Genomic DNA, 18,419 nt, shown 5'->3' on the forward strand with positions numbered 1-18,419 from the left:
TACAAGTTAGTCAAGTAAATTGGCAAGCTCTTTACATTTCTGAGCCATTTATTTATCGGTATGTATTTATCTTTGCCTCACTTGGTTGTGATAATCATGAAGGTAATTTCTGAAAAGTGTTTTTAGCTCAGCTCCTGGAACATAATGTATGCTCATTTTTGGCAATTTGGTTTTGACTGTAGCTATCTCCCAGTAAGTATTCTGAAATTTCAGGTGAGGAACTCCCCCTGAGTTTTGCAGTTTAAGTTGGAAGCTTTATTTCTTTCTGAATTGACATGTCTTTAGTTTTAGATATTAAAGTACAAAGCCTGGTCTGGTCTGGTCTAGGACCTAAGACACTGGAAACAGGAAGAAATGGGAAAATTGTTTAGTCCCAGAAAGGGTGAAAGACAGACCCTTGAGCTATTTTGAATGTGACAAAGGACATTTGGGTTTTTTAAGAGTCCCAAGTCATAGGATTTGGGAATAAAAGCAGGTTGGTCAACCTGAAACTTAACTACTCTTGCTAAATCAGAGTGTTTATCGAGCCAAAGAAAAGAACTAGGGATATGAAACATGAGACATATCCCATTATATACTTACTCCGATTCCTGTCTCCCAAAACATGTATGTGTGGTTAATATATTCTTTTTCTTTTTCTGTTTTTTTGAAACAGAGTCTCGCTCTGTCAAGCAGACTGGAGTGCAGTGGCACGATCTCGACTCACTGCAACCTCAGCCTCTGGGATTCAGGCAATTCTCCTGCCTCAGCCTCCCAAGTAGCTAGGATTACAGGCATGCGCCACCATGCCTAGCTAATTTTTGTATTTTTAGTAGAGACAGCGTTTCGCTATGTTTGCCATGCTGGTCTTGAACTCTTGGCCTCAAGTGATCCACCTGCCTAGGCCTCCCAAAGTGCTGGGATTACAGGCGTGAGCCACCATGCCTGGCCACTATTTTCTTATTAAGGATAATATGCTAACGTCAGCAAAAATCTCAGAGGAGAAAGAAACACAGCTCATCAAAGGGAACATTAATGATTCCCATGGTCTATGCCACACCTTGGTAGAGAGGGGAAATGTGGAAGTAAGTTTATGGACTGAAAAAAGTGCTTTTTTTCCCACAGGAAGAAGAGATTAAATCTCTGACTGCTGAAATTGACCGGTTGAAAAACTGTGGCTGTTTAGGAGCTTCTCCAAATTTGGAGCAGTTACAAGAAGAAAATTTAAAATTAAAGTATCGACTGAATATTCTTCGAAAGGTGAATACTTTGGGTTCCAGTTTTATTCTCCAGTTTGAATCATTATACCTTTTTTAAAGCCTTTGTTACCAAAGATTCTGGAAGTATATCCTATGGAATTTGGAAAAGAAGCATAGAAACCCTATTCTTTTCCCTGCATTAGACAACTTAGGACTGAGGTAGTTGGTGCAAATAGTGACAAGTTGGTGTTGTCCTATCCTTCAGGACTCTTTGAAATGTTTCATCCTGCTAACTGTTTGGCTAACTTAAAGTAGGATTTAGGTAGGGTTGAGGCATTTCTTTTTAAAAATTTATTTATTATTTTTTGAGACAGGGTGTCTGTCACTCAGGCCAGAGTGCGGTGGCATCATCACGGCTCAGTACAGCCTCAACCTTCAGGCTCAAGCAGTCATCCCACCACAGCCTGCTGAGTGGCTGGGACTACAGGCGTGTGCCACCACATCCAGCTAATTTTTTTTTTTAATAGAGAAGGGGTCTTGTTGTGTTGGCCAGGCTGGCCTCGGAATTCCTGGCTTCAAGCAACCCTCCCTGTCTTGGCCTCCCAAAGTGTTGGAATTACAAGTATAACCTACTGCACCCAGCAAGGTTGAGGCATTTCTTTCAACAGTTTATGCCCATGCCTTTTTTAAAAAAACATATTTGATTTTTAAATCATTGCCTCTATCATAAAGGAAATATTTGAAAATACACCTGCATATTTTCTCTGCCCTAAGTTGGTTATTTTACAGTTTTATATCTTACATAATCATTTGGGGTTTTTTTCCACCTGGTATTTCAAAACACTTTTTTTCCCCATGAAGCTTGTGCTATGTTTATTTAATGGTCTCATGATTTAACAGTGTTTTACCAATTTTGTTTTAAAAAAATGAACTTGCTGCAGTTTTTTGGCCTGCCTTTCGTATTTGGTGATGACATATCCCAGAGTGTTGACCTCATTCCCATAATTATTCTCCTGTGTGTATATATTACCGTCAGACAAACTGTGCTGGCATTACATCCTTTTCCCAAAGCTGATCGATTCCATTTACTCACCTTAGACTCTATCTTCCCCACTCCCATGACATCTCTCATATTATCTTTTTTTTTTTTTTTTTTTTTGAGACGGAGTCTCGCTCTTGTTGCCCAGGCTGGATTGCAATGGCACAATCTCAGCTCACAATAACCTCCACCTCCCAGGTTCAAGCAATTCTCCTGCCTCAGCCTCCCGAGTAGCTGGGATTACAGGCATGCACCACCACACCTGGTTAAATTTGTATTTTTAGTGGAGACGAGGTTTCTCCATGTTGGTCAGGCTGGTCTGGAACTCCTGACCTCAGGTGATCTGCCTGTCTCGCCTTCCCAAAGTGCTGGGATTACAGGCGTGAGCCACCGTGCCCGGTGTCCATATTACCTATTATATGCTATGCTCGAGTCTCATATTACCTATATGTGATCTGCTGTGCTTGTCTTTGAGTCTTCTAAAATCACGAAATTCCTTTTCCATAGAATCTTCCCAAAAGAATCTCACCTTTCTCGTTATGTCATTCATTCAACACTTATATATGTTTAATTCTCTGTTATATTTATTTTAATTCAAAAGTATTATTAAATGTCTAATATGTGCTAGAGACTATAAGGGAAAAGATACAAAAGGAAGTACAGTATTTTCTCGAACTCCTCGCCTCAAGTAATCCTCCCACCTCAGCCTCCCAAGTAGCTGGGATGGAAGTACAGCATATTCTACTACACATTTTTCTATAATGCAGATTAGCTCTTATATAGATAGGAGAATGCTCTCACTGTATTGTGGGAGGCATATTGGTTCTTTGACAAATACTTTGCCCTACTGAATGAGCAGCTGAACACAAGGTACACAGCAGAACTAAAAACCACAGAGTAATAAAGTACTGTGTGTGATGGCCATTCACCCTGTCGTTTTTCCCTGGTTCACTTTGGCCACATGCTCTGACTTGAAAGCATCACATATGAAACTGGTAGAGACAACTTGTTGAATTGATTATAATCAGATAGTAATTTTCATAGTGCCAAAACTAAGCACAGTAGATTTCGTGTGTGTAGGTACACACACATACATATGTACATGGTAGTACTCCTATCCTTTAAAAATAAAAAATTGAGGTTGGGTGCGGTGGCTCACACCTGTAATCCCAGCTGTTTGGGAGGCCGAGGCAGGTGAATCACCTGGAGTCAGGAGTTCGAGACCAGCCCAGCCAACATGGCAAAACCCTGTCTCTACTAAAAATACAAAAATTAGCCAGGGATGGTGGCATGGGCCTGTAATCCCAGCTACTTGGGAGGCTGAGGCATGAGAATCACTTAAACCCAGGAGGCAGAGGTTGCAGTGAGCCAAAATCGTGCCACTGCACTCCAGCCTGGGCAACAGAGCAAGACCCGGTCTCAAAAAAATAAATACATAAAAATAAACAAAAAATTGACATTTATTATAGCAGGTTTTGGGTATAAGATCATAATCTAGGCCAAGTGTGGTAGCTCATGCCTGTAATCTCAATGCTTTGGGAGGCCAAGGCAGGAGGATGTCTTGAACCCAGGAGTTCAAGGTTACAGTGAGCTGTCATGCCACTGCACTTTAGCCTCAGCAGAGTGCACAGTGAGATCTTGTCTGTTACCCCCAACAAAGAAGAGAAAAGGATCATATCCAAGTAAATTTGGCATTTGCTGTTGGAAATCTTTAGATTGGGAAAAATGTATCTTCCTTGTTTTAAGTATGTTACCACAGAGAGGAGTCAATTACTGATTAGCTACAAACTTGAAATCAGGTTTTTTAGTGAATTTAAGAATATAATTTCTTCATATGATAGAGAGGGCTGATGAGGGGAGCATAAAACTTGGACTGTCCATTCCAATAGACCTGAGTTTGAATCTGGCCTTTTCCACTTATTCTGTCTTGTCTTTGACAAGTTACTTAATCTGTAGCCCACATAGAAATAGTGATAATAGTAACAAGCTCGATTTTATTATGTAGATGGAATAAGATAATGCATATAAATAAAGCATTTGGTTCAAATCTTTACATACTCAAATATTAACTTTTGTTATTGTCATTATTTTATACTGTTGACATTTTGATGAATATAAATTTGTGATGAACATAAAATTGTGATGAACATGTTGATGAATGTAAAATTGACAAACATAAAGGTGTATAGGCAGCATGTTTATCTTTCATTAAAAGCATATGTGTCATTCACCTTTTTTTGTTTGTTTGTTTTTTGCTAAACTGCTGTACGGCAAGTACAGTGCTAGATGCCAGGGACAGGGAAGAGAGCCATGAATTAAGCACTTTGTGTGCATCCAGCAGTCTAGTGGTAGTGACAGATAGTTTTGTGAGGGTATGACAAGTGCAGTAATAGAGATAATTATATGCCATCTTAAATGACTATATTCCATGGGAAAACAGGAGGTAGTAGGTCTAATAACAGTAAAACAAAACAACTGGCTTTTCTGGTATATTAATATTACCTACTTTGCTCCCTTTTATTTCATGCCTTGAAGAGGTCAGCATTTTGATGGACATCATGTATTTTTTTGTTTGTTTTTTGTCCATTGAGTTTTCACTTCCAATATTTGATGTGAAATTATATTTTCTCAGAGATTTGGAGAAGCTGAGAAAAGGATTCCATCAACTTTTTTAACTCCCTCCTCCCAGTTTCTGTTCTGCTAAAACAAATGCAAAAAGTAAGACCTCAGGGCATTTCCCATGGATGTCTTAGATGCCGTGGGATGGACTTGTCCTGCTGCATGTCTTAGCAAATCCCAGATATGAGGGCATCACACCATAAGTACGTTTTCCCTTTTGGTTCTTAAGATATTTGGAGGTTTATACTCAAAATATTTGGAGACATCTTGTATGATGATGGTATAGTACATTATTGACATGTTTCCATTCTTTTCCTACAGAGTCTTCAGGCAGAAAGGAACAAACCAACTAAAAATATGATTAACATTATTAGCCGCCTACAAGAGGTCTTTGGTCATGCAATTAAGGCTGCATATCCAGATTTGGAAAATCCTCCTCTGCTAGTGACACCAAGTCAGCAGGCCAAGTTTGGGGACTATCAGTGTAATAGTGCCATGGGTATTTCTCAGGTGATGTATTGTCATGACTCTTGGCTGTTTGATTTTTTTTAAGTATTATTATCATCATTGCCATTTACAGAAATAATACTATTACAAGTTGTATCCTTAGTGAAAAGGACATTTGCCACAGTTTGAAAAACTTGAGAAAGGAGTTGGGGGGGTATATGTTTTAACTTTTTTAGGCACAATTTTTAAGGTTTGGTTAAATTTTATATGTATTCTCAATATTTAAGGGCAATCATTGGTACTCTTTTGTTTAGGTATTTCCCTCCTGCTGTGTCCAGGATTGCTGTGTGGTGGTGATGAGTGCTGGGAGGTGAAAAATTAAAATAAGCCATTTACCAGTCAGCATCCCAATTAAATATTTGATGTAACTGTGATCTTTGAGCCAGGCTTATATATTCATTTTCAAGCAGAGGAATTCCCCGTTTTAAATAGCTGCATTGTCTGATGTGTTTGTGGTTAACTGCATCTGGCTTGGGTCTTTCTGTTTTCCTTTCTTTGCTGAATTGGAAAGGGTTACTCTGAAGAGTCCAGGTCTTATAGTGTGGTTTATTTCTCAAGTGTGAATATTGCACACCTTCATGACTTGAAAATTAGAAATGTAAATATGCTGGAACCAGACTTCATAACTGTAGACTTTGTTATGTCATCATTAAAAAGTTCGAGGTGTTGTAATCCCAGCTACTAGGGAGGCTGAGGCAGGAGAATTGCTTGAACCCAGGGGCGGAGGTTACAGTGAGCCGAGATCACGCCACCGCACTCCAGCCTGGGTGACAGAGCGAGACTCCATCTCAAAAAAAAAAAAAAAAAAAAAAATAGTTCCAGGTATTTGTGTGTAACGTATTTGGAAATAGAGATCATGTAGTTTGGGCACTTTCTATTCCTCTTGGCACTATTGATACTTTAATCTGTCATTCATAATGTGATTGGACTTCTCTGCCTCTGCCTTTTGATGGTTCTTAACGTAAAATGCATCTCGTGCCTTGTCAGGTGTGCATTTCCGAGTAACTTGCTGAAATCTGTTGTGTAATGAATCATTTTATATTGTGTTGTAGATGCTCAAAACCAAGGAACAGAAAGTTAATCCAAGAGAAATTGCTGAAAACATTACCAAACACCTCCCAGACAATGAATGTATTGAAAAAGTTGAAATTGCTGGTCCTGGTATGACATAATGTTATCCTTCTTAATAGTTGTATTGAAGATGAGTCCTTTTTGAAGTTAAAAAAGAACACACATTTTAATTACAGGGTTAAACTTTATATACTGAACAAGATGGTGAAAACACTGTGGATTGTGATATAGGAAATTGAAGTTTTAATCTAGACTCAGCTACCACTTTTAGCTGCCTTATCTTGAATGAGTTACTTTGCCTCTCTGTGATTCAGTTTTTCATCAGCAAAATGAGGATAGATAATGGCAGATAAGTCTTCGGCACAAGGGCCTTCCGTTTTCTGTTAAGAGGCTAACAGATTGTTTGCTGAAAGTGAAAGGGCCCTGAGTTAAGTAGGAAGGTTTCAGGAGAGTGGTGAAGGCTTGAAGTAGACGGTGAGACAGGAGCTTACAAGACAGCTTAAGTCAAGGCCACAACTGGTATTGGAATTCTGAAGAATTTTGCCAGAGCCAGGTCAGTGTCTGGAGCAAATCCTTAGGAGTGAGTGATTATTCAAGATAAGACAGTATCTGATATTTTTTCTCTTCTATCCATTAGGTTTTATTAATGTCCACTTAAGAAAGGATTTTGTATCAGAACAATTGACCAGTCTTCTAGTGAATGGAGTTCAACTACCTGCTCTGGGAGAGAATAAAAAGGTATATGTACACTCTTCTATTAATATATTAGTATCTTAGAACTGCGTGGAACCAAGCATGGTGGTATGTGCCTATAGTCTCAGCTACTTGGGAGGCTGAAGCAGGAGGATTGCTTGAGCTTAGAAGTTCAAGGCTGAGGTGTGCTATGATCGCACCTGTGAATAGCTACTGCACTTCAACCTGGGCAGTATCATGAGACTTCATCTCTAAAAAAGAAAAAGAAAAACGAACTGCATGGAAAGTGCTGAAACCGGGAATGGATTTCACTTTTATATTGAAATTTAATCATTCACATTTGAGATTATGAACGTTTATGAAGTAGCCTTTCTCCTGGGTCTAGCATGTTGTGTGATTTTTTTTTTCACTTAATTCCGCAAGGCATTTGAGGTAGCCAATTGATACACAGATATCACTGAAATAGAATGGATAATTTGTATACATAAATTTGATTCTTTTTCAGTTAAAAATATACAAGCAGATCCATCATAAAATCAAACATGGTTGAATTACAACCCAAATTAATGTTTAAGTCTGAGTTTGTTATTAATGAATGCATTAGAACAAAATGTTTATGCTCCTCTTATAAACTCTTTCTCTCTTTATGTTTATGCCCCTCTTAACAGCCTTTCTCTTTTTGTCTACCCCAGGTTATAGTTGACTTTTCTTCCCCTAATATAGCTAAAGAGATGCATGTAGGCCACCTGAGGTCAACTATCATAGGAGAGAGTATAAGCCGCCTCTTTGAATTTGCAGGGTATGACGTGCTCAGGTATGTGCTCTTGCCTTGCGTACTATTCTCTTTCCTTATTTTCTTGTTTGGAAAATTCTATAGAACATGGAATATCTCACTCAAGAAAGAACATTCGACTAAATCAGTGGTTCATCAGCTTAGTTCTTCTTTACAATCACCCAGTAAGCTTTTAAAATATGTCCTGAGCCTTTCCTCTGAACCTTTTTTACTATTTTATTTTTTTAGACTCTTAGTGGAACCAAGGACAAAACTCCTTCATTCATTCTACACATGTTTCTTGAGGACCTCTTGTATGCAACGGGTTTATATCCTAGCAGGGAGAGAGGTAGTAAAGAAACAGGTTATTTTGGGCCTTGTAAGCTGTGAGAGGCAATTGAGATTTTATTCTAAGTATACTGGGAAGCTATTAGAAAGTTTTAGTTTGTGAAGCAGGGTGATCAAATTAAAGATTAGCCTGGGTACCATGGCTCACACCTATAATTCCAGCACTTTGGGAGGCCAAGGTGGGAGGATCACTAGAGGCCAGGAGTTCTAGGCCAGCTTGGGCAACATAGCAAGAACCTGTCTCTATTTTTTATATTTTTAAAGAAATAAAAATTTTTAAATAATGCAAATTAAAGATTACTCTGGTTACTTACTGTGAAGAAGCTAGACAAAGAAGGGAGACTGTAACAGTAAGTGTTAGGCCAGGCACGGTGGCTCACGTCTGTAATCCCAGCACTTTGGGAGGCCAAGGAGGGATGGATCACGAGGTCAGGAGTTTGAGACCAGCCTGGCAACATGGTGAAACCCTGTCTCTACTAAAAATACAAAAATTAGCTGGGTGTGGTGGTGCACACCTGTAATCCCACCTACTTGGGAAGCTGAGGCAGGAGAATTGCTTGAACCTGGGAGGCAGAGATAGCAGTGAGCTGAGATCGTGCCACTGCACTCCAGCCTGGGCAACAGAGCAAGACTCTCTGTCAAAAAAAAACAAACAGTAAGTCAAGAGGCTATCATCATGATCCACTTGAAAGATGATCTGGTGGTTTGGATTAGATAAAAGCAGAGAGGGAGACAAGTGGGTTGGATCAACATTTTTTTTTGGAGACAGAGTCTTGCTCTGTTGCCCAGGCTGGAGTGCAGTGGCGCAATCCTGGCTCACTGCAAGCTCTGCCTCCTGGGTTCACGCCATTCTCCTGCCTCATCCTCCCGAGTAGCTGGGACTGCAGGCGCCCACCACCACACCCGGCTAATTTTTTGTATTTTTAGTAGAGACGGGGTTTCACCATGTTGGCCAGGCAGGTCTCGAACTCCTAACCTCAAGTGATCCGCCTGCCTCAGCCTCCCATAGTGCTGGGATTACAGGCGTGAGCCATTGTGCCTGGCCTCAACATATATTTTCAAGAATTTTGTTCATTGATATTTGGGAACCATTGGTCTAAATTATACTAAGATAATGGTTAAAATGTTAAATTTTCATAAAATTGTGGGAATAACCAACATTGGCCCAGCTGTCATTGTCTCAATTAGCTACAAAATAAACAGATTATAGTCCACTGACAGAAAACACATTCATTCAGCAAATTCTGGATGCCTGCCATGTGCAGCCTCTAGTACTTGAGTATGCAGAGCTGAATGTAACAGACATAGTTTTCATCTCTTGTGGAGTTTGCAGACCAGTTGAAGAAACAACCAAGTAAACAGATATTACTAAATGGTGACGTACTGGCATGTAAATATTAGTGGTTCCTAATGGAATATAGTTCCTCTAATGTAACTTAACCATCTTTATTATTTAAAAAATGATGGTATATTCTCTGATTGGTGTTAGGTTAAATCATGTAGGAGACTGGGGGACCCAGTTTGGCATGCTCATCGCTCACCTGCAAGACAAATTTCCAGATTATCTAACTGTTTCACCTCCTATTGGGGATCTTCAGGTCTTTTATAAGGTTTGATACCATTTCTTTTATATTATTTGTGTGTTTACCATTAATCATAATTATCCATTTTCCTTAGGAAACTTAAAATGGTTTTTAAAGCTACTATGGAGTTAAGTGAAAGTTGCTAACAGCCTTAGTAATACATGTCTCTGTATAAATGACATTCTTTTGAACTTAAACTACTTTTTTTTTTAAATTTATAAAGAAAAGACGTTTAATTACCTCACAGTTCTGCAGGCTGTACAAGCATGGTGCTAGCATCTGCTCAGTTTCTGGGGAGGACTCAGGGAGTTTTATTTATGGTGGAAGGCAAAATGGGAACAGACTAGTTGATAAACATATAAAATTTGTTCACCTACACTGGCAAGCCCTTTCGTTTAGTTTACCTACCTGAAAAACTGAATTCTTTTTTATTCTGACATTCATTGCATTTGGTTGTGTGCCTTAGAAACAGCCGTCCCCTACCCCTAGATTCATTGCATTTGGTCGTGTATGTAGAACTGCTACTAGATACCCTACATTTGGTTGTATGCATAGAAACAGCCATCCCCCACCTGTTCATATGTCATCTTTGCTTAGTTTATTGGTGTATGTTAAAAATCAAATTCTAGGTCAGGTGCGGTGGCTCGTGTCCGTAATCTCAGCACTTGGAGAGGCTGAGGCAAGCAGATTGCTTGAGTTCAGGAGTTTGAGACCAGCCTGAGCAACAAAGTGAGATCCCGTCTCTACAAAAAATACAAAAATAACTAGCCAGGCATGGTGGTTCACACTTGTAGTTCCAGCTACTTGGGAGACTGAGGAGGGATAATCGCTTGAGCACAGGAGGTCAAGGCTGCAGTGTGCCATGATCATGCCACTGCGCTCCAGCCTGGGTGACAGAGCAAGACCTTATCTTAAAAGATAAAATTATATTAAAAAAAAAAGTAAAAAAAAGTGAATTATACCACATTGAATTTAGAGGTTTATTAACCAATGCATTATAGGACTTAAAATTTTTTGATGCTTAATTTTATGTATTTTGATATGATTAAATGTATGTAAAAACAATTTTAAAGACAAATTTTCACATCATCCATAATTTTAAAATGCCCATTGTGATCAACTTTCTTTGAATCCTTGACTTAATCTGTATATCAACATGTAATCATTTATGATTTTAATATAGTTTTTGTATTATATTTAATATTGCAAACTTTTGTGTTACTTTATGACTGCACATTTTGTTGGATCAGTGTACCAATGTTTACATTAATCCTTTATTAGGATTTTTTTCTATTTTAGAGGTGTTGTTATTCAGTAAATAGCTTTGTAGACTTGGATTTTTTTCTCTCTTTAAAAATTATTTCCTGGCTGGGTTCAGTGGCTCACACTTGTAATCCCAACATTTTGAGAGGCCAAGGTGGGCAAAATGCTTGAGCCTAGGAGTTTGAGACCAGTCTGGGCAACATGGCAAAACCTCATCTCCACAAAAAATACAAAAGTTAGCCAGGCATGTTGGCGTACATCTGTAGTCTCAGCTACTTGGGAGGCTAAGGTGGAAGTGAGTATCACTTGAGACCAGGGAGACCAAGGCTGCAGTGAGCTGTGATCACACCATTGCACTATACAGCCTGGGCAACAGAGTGAGACCCTATCTCAAAAAAAAAATTATTTCTTCAAAAATTAAAAATTAAAAATGTTTTTTAAAAATTTCCTTATGGGCCGGGTGCAGTGGCTCATGCCTGTAATCCTAGCACTTTGGGAGGCTGAGGCAGGCAGATTGCTTGAGTCCAGGAGTTCAAGACCAGCCTGGACAACATGGAGAGACCCTGTCTCTACATAAAATACAAAAAATTAGCCGGGCACACTCCTGTAGTTCCAGCTACTTGGGAGGCGGAGGTGGGAGGATCACCCGAGCCTGGCAAGGTCAAGGCTGCATTGAGCTGTGATCTTACCACTGTATTCCAACCTCAGTGACAGAGTGAGACCCTGTCTTAAAAAAATAAACATAAAAAAAATTCCCTATGGTGGAAGGATCATAAAGATCATAATTTCCTCTCAGATATTTTGATTAATAAATTTATTTTAATGTGAGTTGCATGTTTTCTGTTTGTTTAAATTCTTAGGCATTTTCTTTATGATGGAGAACGTTTCAAGAATAGGATTCCTGTATTAAAAAGTAAACATTTGTGGGGATTTTGTTTTTGTTTGCTTCATTTTACTTTTGGTAAATGTTTTCTGTTGAAAATAAGCTAAATGTTTACTGATATGAGACTGGAAAAGTAATGTTATAAACATCTTTTGGAGTTCTGTACTTTGAATATAATGAAGCAGATCTATTAATGCAAGAAATTGTTTGTATAAATAAATTGTTAAAATTTACAAACCACAGTAAAAAAAAAAGCCATTTTCAATTTTTCATAAAACATATATGTGTATTTGCAAAGAAATATCTAGATTTGTTCATTAAATGTTAACACCAGTTAATTTGACGTGAGATTAATTATTTTTAAGTAAGTGTTGCTTTCAAAATAGAAATAAAACAATGAAAGCAACTTTCTTTTTAGTTAAAAAATAATAATAATAAGTTGGCCAGGCACGGTGGCTCACACCTGTAATCCCAGCACTTTGGGAGGCCCAGGTGGGCAGATCACTTGAGGTCAGGAATTCGGGACCAGCCTGGCCAACATGGTGAAATCCTGTCTCTACTAATAATACAAAAATTAGCCGGGTGTGATGGCTCGTGCCTGTAATCCCAGCTACTTGGAGGCTGAGGCCTGAGAATCACTTGAACCCGGGACACGGAGGTTGCAGTGAGCCGAAATCGTGCCACTCCAGTCCACTCCAGCCTGGGAGACAGAGTGAGACTCTGTCTCAAAAAAAAAAAAAAAAAATGAAAAAAAAAATTCATTCAGGACCACATCCAAAATGGAAACTGGAACACAGAAAATTCAGTCCTACCTGTTAGCTATTCTGTACTAACTCTTGAACACAAAAGTATTAGCTGAAGTAGACTTTTGTGAATTGGAAAAATGTAAAGAAAACTGTGGTGAGATTTTTGTATTTTTTAAGAGAAATGATTTCAGAGTTCTTTGGCATGTTCATTTGTAACAGTATTCTCAACTATTGAGGGAGAGCACTTGTTCTGGTGTTTGTACTTTCTCACTGTGTTTGTGTGTGTAGAAATGTGTAAGTTCTTCTTTTTACACCCCTTACTTTTTAAAATATATATATATACAGGAATCTAAGAAGAGGTTTGATACTGAGGAGGAATTTAAGAAGCGAGCATATCAGTGTGTAGTTCTGCTCCAGGGTAAAAACCCAGATATTACAAAAGCTTGGAAGCTTATCTGTGATGTCTCCCGCCAAGGTGAGTTTCTGGGCTTTGTTCCTTCGTCCAGCAAATACTATGTATATCATTTCCTGGGGTCTTCATTTTGATTTGACTTTGAGTGATATTTTAACCTTCTGAGGACAGGCAAATAGATTTCTTCTTAAATGTATTTCTGAAACAACTAATAAATTTTGAACCTGCCATAAGACAGGCAGGTTCAAATCTTAACTTTCTTAGAAGTCAGCAAAAATTAATTAGAAAATAAAGTGGAAAATAAAAAGAAATCTTATTCACAGTAGCAACAAAACCTATAAAACACTTAGGAATGAATTTATTCAGAAATGTGTAGGACCAAAATGATGAGAAGTGTACAATGAGATGTAATAGAATGTTTGGATAGAGTGCCAGACCCAGTTCCCTAGTTCTCCAAATTTATTTATGATTTTAAGGCGATTTCAAGTTTTCTAACTTGACATAATAGTTTTAAAGATTTCTTTGAAGAGTAAATGGGTAAAGAACAGCCAGTAGATCTTTGAAAAAGACGACTAATGATGACTGGCTTGCAGCACTAGGTAATAAAATGTTTTATATTTGCAGTAAGTAATACTGTGTCATTGATGTATTGCTACATAGACAGGTAAGTGGTTTAAATCAGGAAAAACCACAAGAAAATTCAGTAAATATTTGATCACTAGATAGGAAGAGCTTTTTTTCTTCTCATTTACATTTTTTAAGAATTAATTTTTTAAAAGTTATACAAGAAGGACATGTTCCTTATATAAAAAAGTAAATGTAGGCCGGGCATGGTGGCTCACGCCTATAATCCCAGCACTTTGGGAGGCCGAGGCGGGTGGATCACCTGAGATCAGGAGTTTGAGACCAGCCTGGCCAACATGGTGAAACCCCATCTCTACCAAAAATGGAAAAATCAGCCGGGCGTGGTGGCACACGCCTGTAGTCCCAGCTACTCGGGAGGCTGAGGCAGGAGAATCGCTTGAACCCGGGAGGCGGAGGTTGCAGTGAGCCGAGATCACGCCACTGTACTCCAGCCTGGCTGACAGAGCGAGACTCCGTCTCAAAAAATAATAATAAAAAGAAAGTAAACGTAGACAGGAGAAAAATAAAATTATCTATAGTCCCACCCATTGTTAATATTTTGACGTGTACCTTACCATTTTCTTTCCCTTTTTCAAAATGACAGCATGTATATAATTTTCTATATAATACATTTTTTATGTAATTTCCTTTTAATATTTTTATTAATAAATTTATTTCAATGTAAGATGCATGTTTCCTGTTTTTAAAAAATTCTTATGCATTTTATTTGGTGGCATTTTATTTTCTTCCCTAGAGTTAAATAAAATCTATGATGCATTGGACGTCTCTTTAATAGAGAGAGGGGAATCCTTCTATCAAGATAGGATGAATGATATTGTAAAGGAATTTGAAGATAGAGGTAGGCACTCTTCTTTTAACTTTTTATTATGGGAATTTTCAAACATAGGCAAAAGTGGATAGAATTTATAGTAATGCCAGCTTCATGTACTCATCATCCAATTTCAACAGTTATGGGTACTGACCAACCTTATTGTATCTATACCTTCTTACACTGCTTCCCTCATATAATTCCATCTATAATGACTTTGGTATATGTCTCTGAAAGAACAGGACCTTCTTTCTGCCCTAAAACCGCAATATCATTATAATAACAAAATTTTATATATATATATATATAAAAATATATATATATATATATATTTTTTTTTTTTTTTTTTTTAAACAATCTTGCTATGTTGCCTAGGCTGGTGTGGAACTCCTGGCCTCAAGTGATCCTCCCACCTCGGCCTCCCAGAGTGCTGGGATTATAGACATGAACTACTATACCCAGCCAATAATAATGTCTTAATACCATTAAATAGAGTTCAAATTTCCCAAATTGATTCATGAATTTTTTTTTTTTTTTTTGGAAAGAGAGTCTTACTCTGTCGCCTAGGCTGGAGTGCAGTGGAGTGATCTCGGCTGACTGCAACCTCCGCCTCCTGGGTTCAAGCACTTCTCCTGCCTCAGCCTCCTACGTAGCTGGAATTACAAGCATGCACCACCACACCCAGCTAATTTTTGTATTTTTAATGGAGACAGGGTTCCACCGTGTTGGCTGGGCTGGTCTTGAACTCCTGACCTCAAGTGATCCACCCACCTCAGCCTCCCAAAGTGTTGGATTCATGATTTTTTTTAACAGTTTTTTCAAAGTCTGCATATAACATTTGTTTGATATGTATCTTAAGTTCTATAAATCTGAGGTTTCTCCCTCTTTTTAAATTTCTTTTGTTGTTGAAGAAACTGGTCTATTTGTCCTAAATAATTTCCCATATGGAACTATTTAGCATAATTCCTTGTCTGTGTTTCTCTAAAGAGGCTTCATTAGATTCTGATTTATGTTTTATTCCTTTTTTTGTTGTTTTCTTTTAGTTGCAAGAATGCAGGCAATGAGGCAGTGTCTGGTTGTCTCTGTTTTTGTCATATTAAGATTGATTAGTGAATTCAAGTATCGTCAGCTGGATCTGTCCATAAATTTCCCCATCAGACTTTTCCCTATTGGCTTTATCAGCTATTTATGACCATGACTTTGATCCACCACTTCATTGGAGGTTGGAAAATGGTAGTGTTCTGTCATTCTTTCTCCATTTGTTACTTGGGATTCTCTTATGTTGAACTTTGTTACTAATTATTTTGGTTATCCTCAGGTACAATTCATATAAAACAGGTAGGGTAGTAGAAGTGCTTGATTTTTTTATCAATTGCAGAATAATAGGTTTGTTCCTTAGCATCTCAAAGTGAGTTGTTTGATTTTAATATTATTGTGGCGGGCTTTTAATGTGTTTTATATTTTTCAGTCAGTTGTCTTTATAATTTTTGTAATGCTCAAATTGTTCCATTTTGGCTAAGTAACTTCATATTTTTTGTTGTGGTTTTGTTTTTTTCAACCCCTTTGGTAGTTAGTTAATTGCTTTCTGGTATACAATATTCCAGGCCCATTTTGTACATTTCCTGCCTCAGACCTGAAATCAACCATATCTCTATGGAAGCCTGTTTCCTTGAATGGGAGTAGTATTTTAATCACAGTCTAGGTCCTAGGGACCATACTTTTTAAGATGATAAAATTTTGGCTGGGTGCAGTGGCTCATGCCTGTAATCACAGCACTTGGAGAGGCTGAGGCAGGAGGACCACTTGAGGCCAGGAGTTTGAGATCAGTCTGGGCAACATAGCGGGACCCTTTCTCTGCCAACAAATTAACAAAATTAACAAAAGAAGTAGTTGGGCATGGTGATGCATGCCTGTAGTTCCAGTTATGCTTGAGCCCAGGCATTTGAGGTTACAGTGAGCTATGCTCACACCACTGCACTACATCCTGGGAAACAGAATGAGGCCCTGTCTCTGAAAAAAAAAAAAGAATAATGGGAGAGAGAGAGAGGTCAAGCATGGCAGCTCGTGACAGTAATCTCAGCACTTTGGGAGGCTGAGGTGGGAGGATCACTTGAGCCCAGGAGTTTGAGGCCAGCCTGGGCAACAATGTGTGAGACCCTGTCTCTACAAATTAAAAAATTAGCCAGGCGTGGCTGGGCGTGGTGGCTCACACCTGTAATCCCAGCACTTTGGGAGGCCAAGATGAGCAAATCACGAGGACAGGAGATCGAGACCATCCTGACCAACATGGTGAAACCCCGTGTCTACTGAAATACAAAAAATTAGCTGGTGTGGTGGCACACACCTGTAGTCCCAGCTACTTGGGAGGCTGAGGCAGAGGAGTCGCTTGAACCCAGGAGGTGGAGATTGCAGTGAGCCGAGATCATGCCACTGCACTCCAGCCTGGTGACAAAGCAAGATTCTGTCTCAAAAAAAAAAAAAGAAAAAAAAAATGCCAGGCCTGGTGGCTCACGCTTGTAATCCCAGCAGTTTGGGAGGCTGAGGCAGGCGGATCACGAGGTCAGGAGTTGAGACCATCCTGGCTAACACGGTGAAACCCCGTCTCTACTAAAAATACAAAAAATTAGCTGGGCGTGTTGGCAGGTGCCTGTAGTCCCAGCTACTCGGGAGGCTGAGGCAGGAGAATGGCGTGAACCCGGGAGGCAGAGCTTGCAGTGAGCCGAGATCGCACCACTGCACTCCAGCCTGGATGACAGAGCGACACTCCGTCTCAAAAAAAAAAAAAAATTAGCCAGGTGTGATCGTGCATGCCTGTGGTGACAGCTTCACGAGAGGCTGAGGCAGGAGGATTGCTTGAGCCCAGGAGGTCTAGGCCACAGTGAACATGTTCACACCACTGCATGACAGAGAAAGACCTGGATGACAGAGCAAGACCCTGTCTGAAAAAAAATAAATAAATGCAATTTTTTAAATGTTTATTTTATGAGAAAATAGGCACAGAGAAGTTAGTATCTTCCCAGGGTCACATAGCTAATAAACGATATGTCTGAGGTTCAAACCTAGCCAGTCTGGCTTCAAAGCTAATGTTTTTAACTACTTATTTTATACTGCCTTTACATTACCAAGCCTCAATTTTCTAAACTGTAAGAAAGCATAGAGTTATTTACTGCATAGGGTTATTTTGAAGGTTAAATTTAAGGACTTAGCATAGTACTTGGCACATAGTAGCACTCTTATATAGATGCTACTGTTATCATGTTCTTCCTGTACCTTCTTGCATCCAAGAATTCTGTCTTTTTCATCATGAGTGTATGAACATGGATTTAATTTTTCTTCCTACTTCTCATTCCAAATGCCAAATCCTGCCCTGTTTGTTTCCGGGACCTTGAAACAGTGTCAACTACTTTTCAGCACATTGTTAGAGATCACTATAAGAATTGCAGCTTTCTCCAAGAGGAAGGTTATGGCTCCAGCTTGAAAGCAAAGCAGATTTTCATGTTCTGGTCCTACCGAGCTGATGGGTTCCAACTAAAGAGTTTGGGAGGCCAGGCATGGTGGGTCACACCTGTAATCCCAGTACTTGGGGAGGCCCAGACAGGAGAATCACTTGAGCCCAGGAGTTTGAGACCGGCCTGGGCAATGTAGCAAGACTGTGTGTCAAAAAAGAAAAAAAAAAAAAAAAAAAGCAGTTGGGAACCAAGTTTAGTGTAAGTCTGGAAAACTGCCAGAACATCTGACCTGTGCTCTGATAGCACCCTGAGTATCCAGGCAACCTTGATGGTTAACATTTTCCAAGGTTTCTAATAGATCATGGTGAGGAAAAAATTATGTGCTTTCTTTAGCTCTCTAATA

At 39.0% G+C, this 18,419-nt stretch overlaps 1 protein-coding gene across 1 annotated transcript in view; it reads left to right on the forward strand.

The window, feature by feature from the left end:
- Window positions 1–18,419, forward strand: part of RARS1 (arginyl-tRNA synthetase 1) — a 33,137-nt gene that overhangs the window by 1,090 nt on the left and 13,628 nt on the right. The window contains exons 2-9 of the mRNA XM_003810913.4: window positions 1,105–1,239; window positions 5,158–5,346; window positions 6,396–6,504; window positions 7,052–7,152; window positions 7,800–7,921; window positions 9,717–9,837; window positions 13,048–13,177; window positions 14,493–14,597. Of these exons, the coding sequence (XP_003810961.1) occupies window positions 1,105–1,239; window positions 5,158–5,346; window positions 6,396–6,504; window positions 7,052–7,152; window positions 7,800–7,921; window positions 9,717–9,837; window positions 13,048–13,177; window positions 14,493–14,597 (1,012 nt within the window). The remainder of the gene's footprint in view (window positions 1–1,104; window positions 1,240–5,157; window positions 5,347–6,395; window positions 6,505–7,051; window positions 7,153–7,799; window positions 7,922–9,716; window positions 9,838–13,047; window positions 13,178–14,492; window positions 14,598–18,419) is intronic.

Source organism: Pan paniscus, chromosome 4 (assembly GCF_029289425.2).
Source record: "Pan paniscus chromosome 4, NHGRI_mPanPan1-v2.0_pri, whole genome shotgun sequence".
In the NCBI taxonomy this organism is placed as follows: domain Eukaryota; kingdom Metazoa; phylum Chordata; class Mammalia; order Primates; family Hominidae; genus Pan; species Pan paniscus.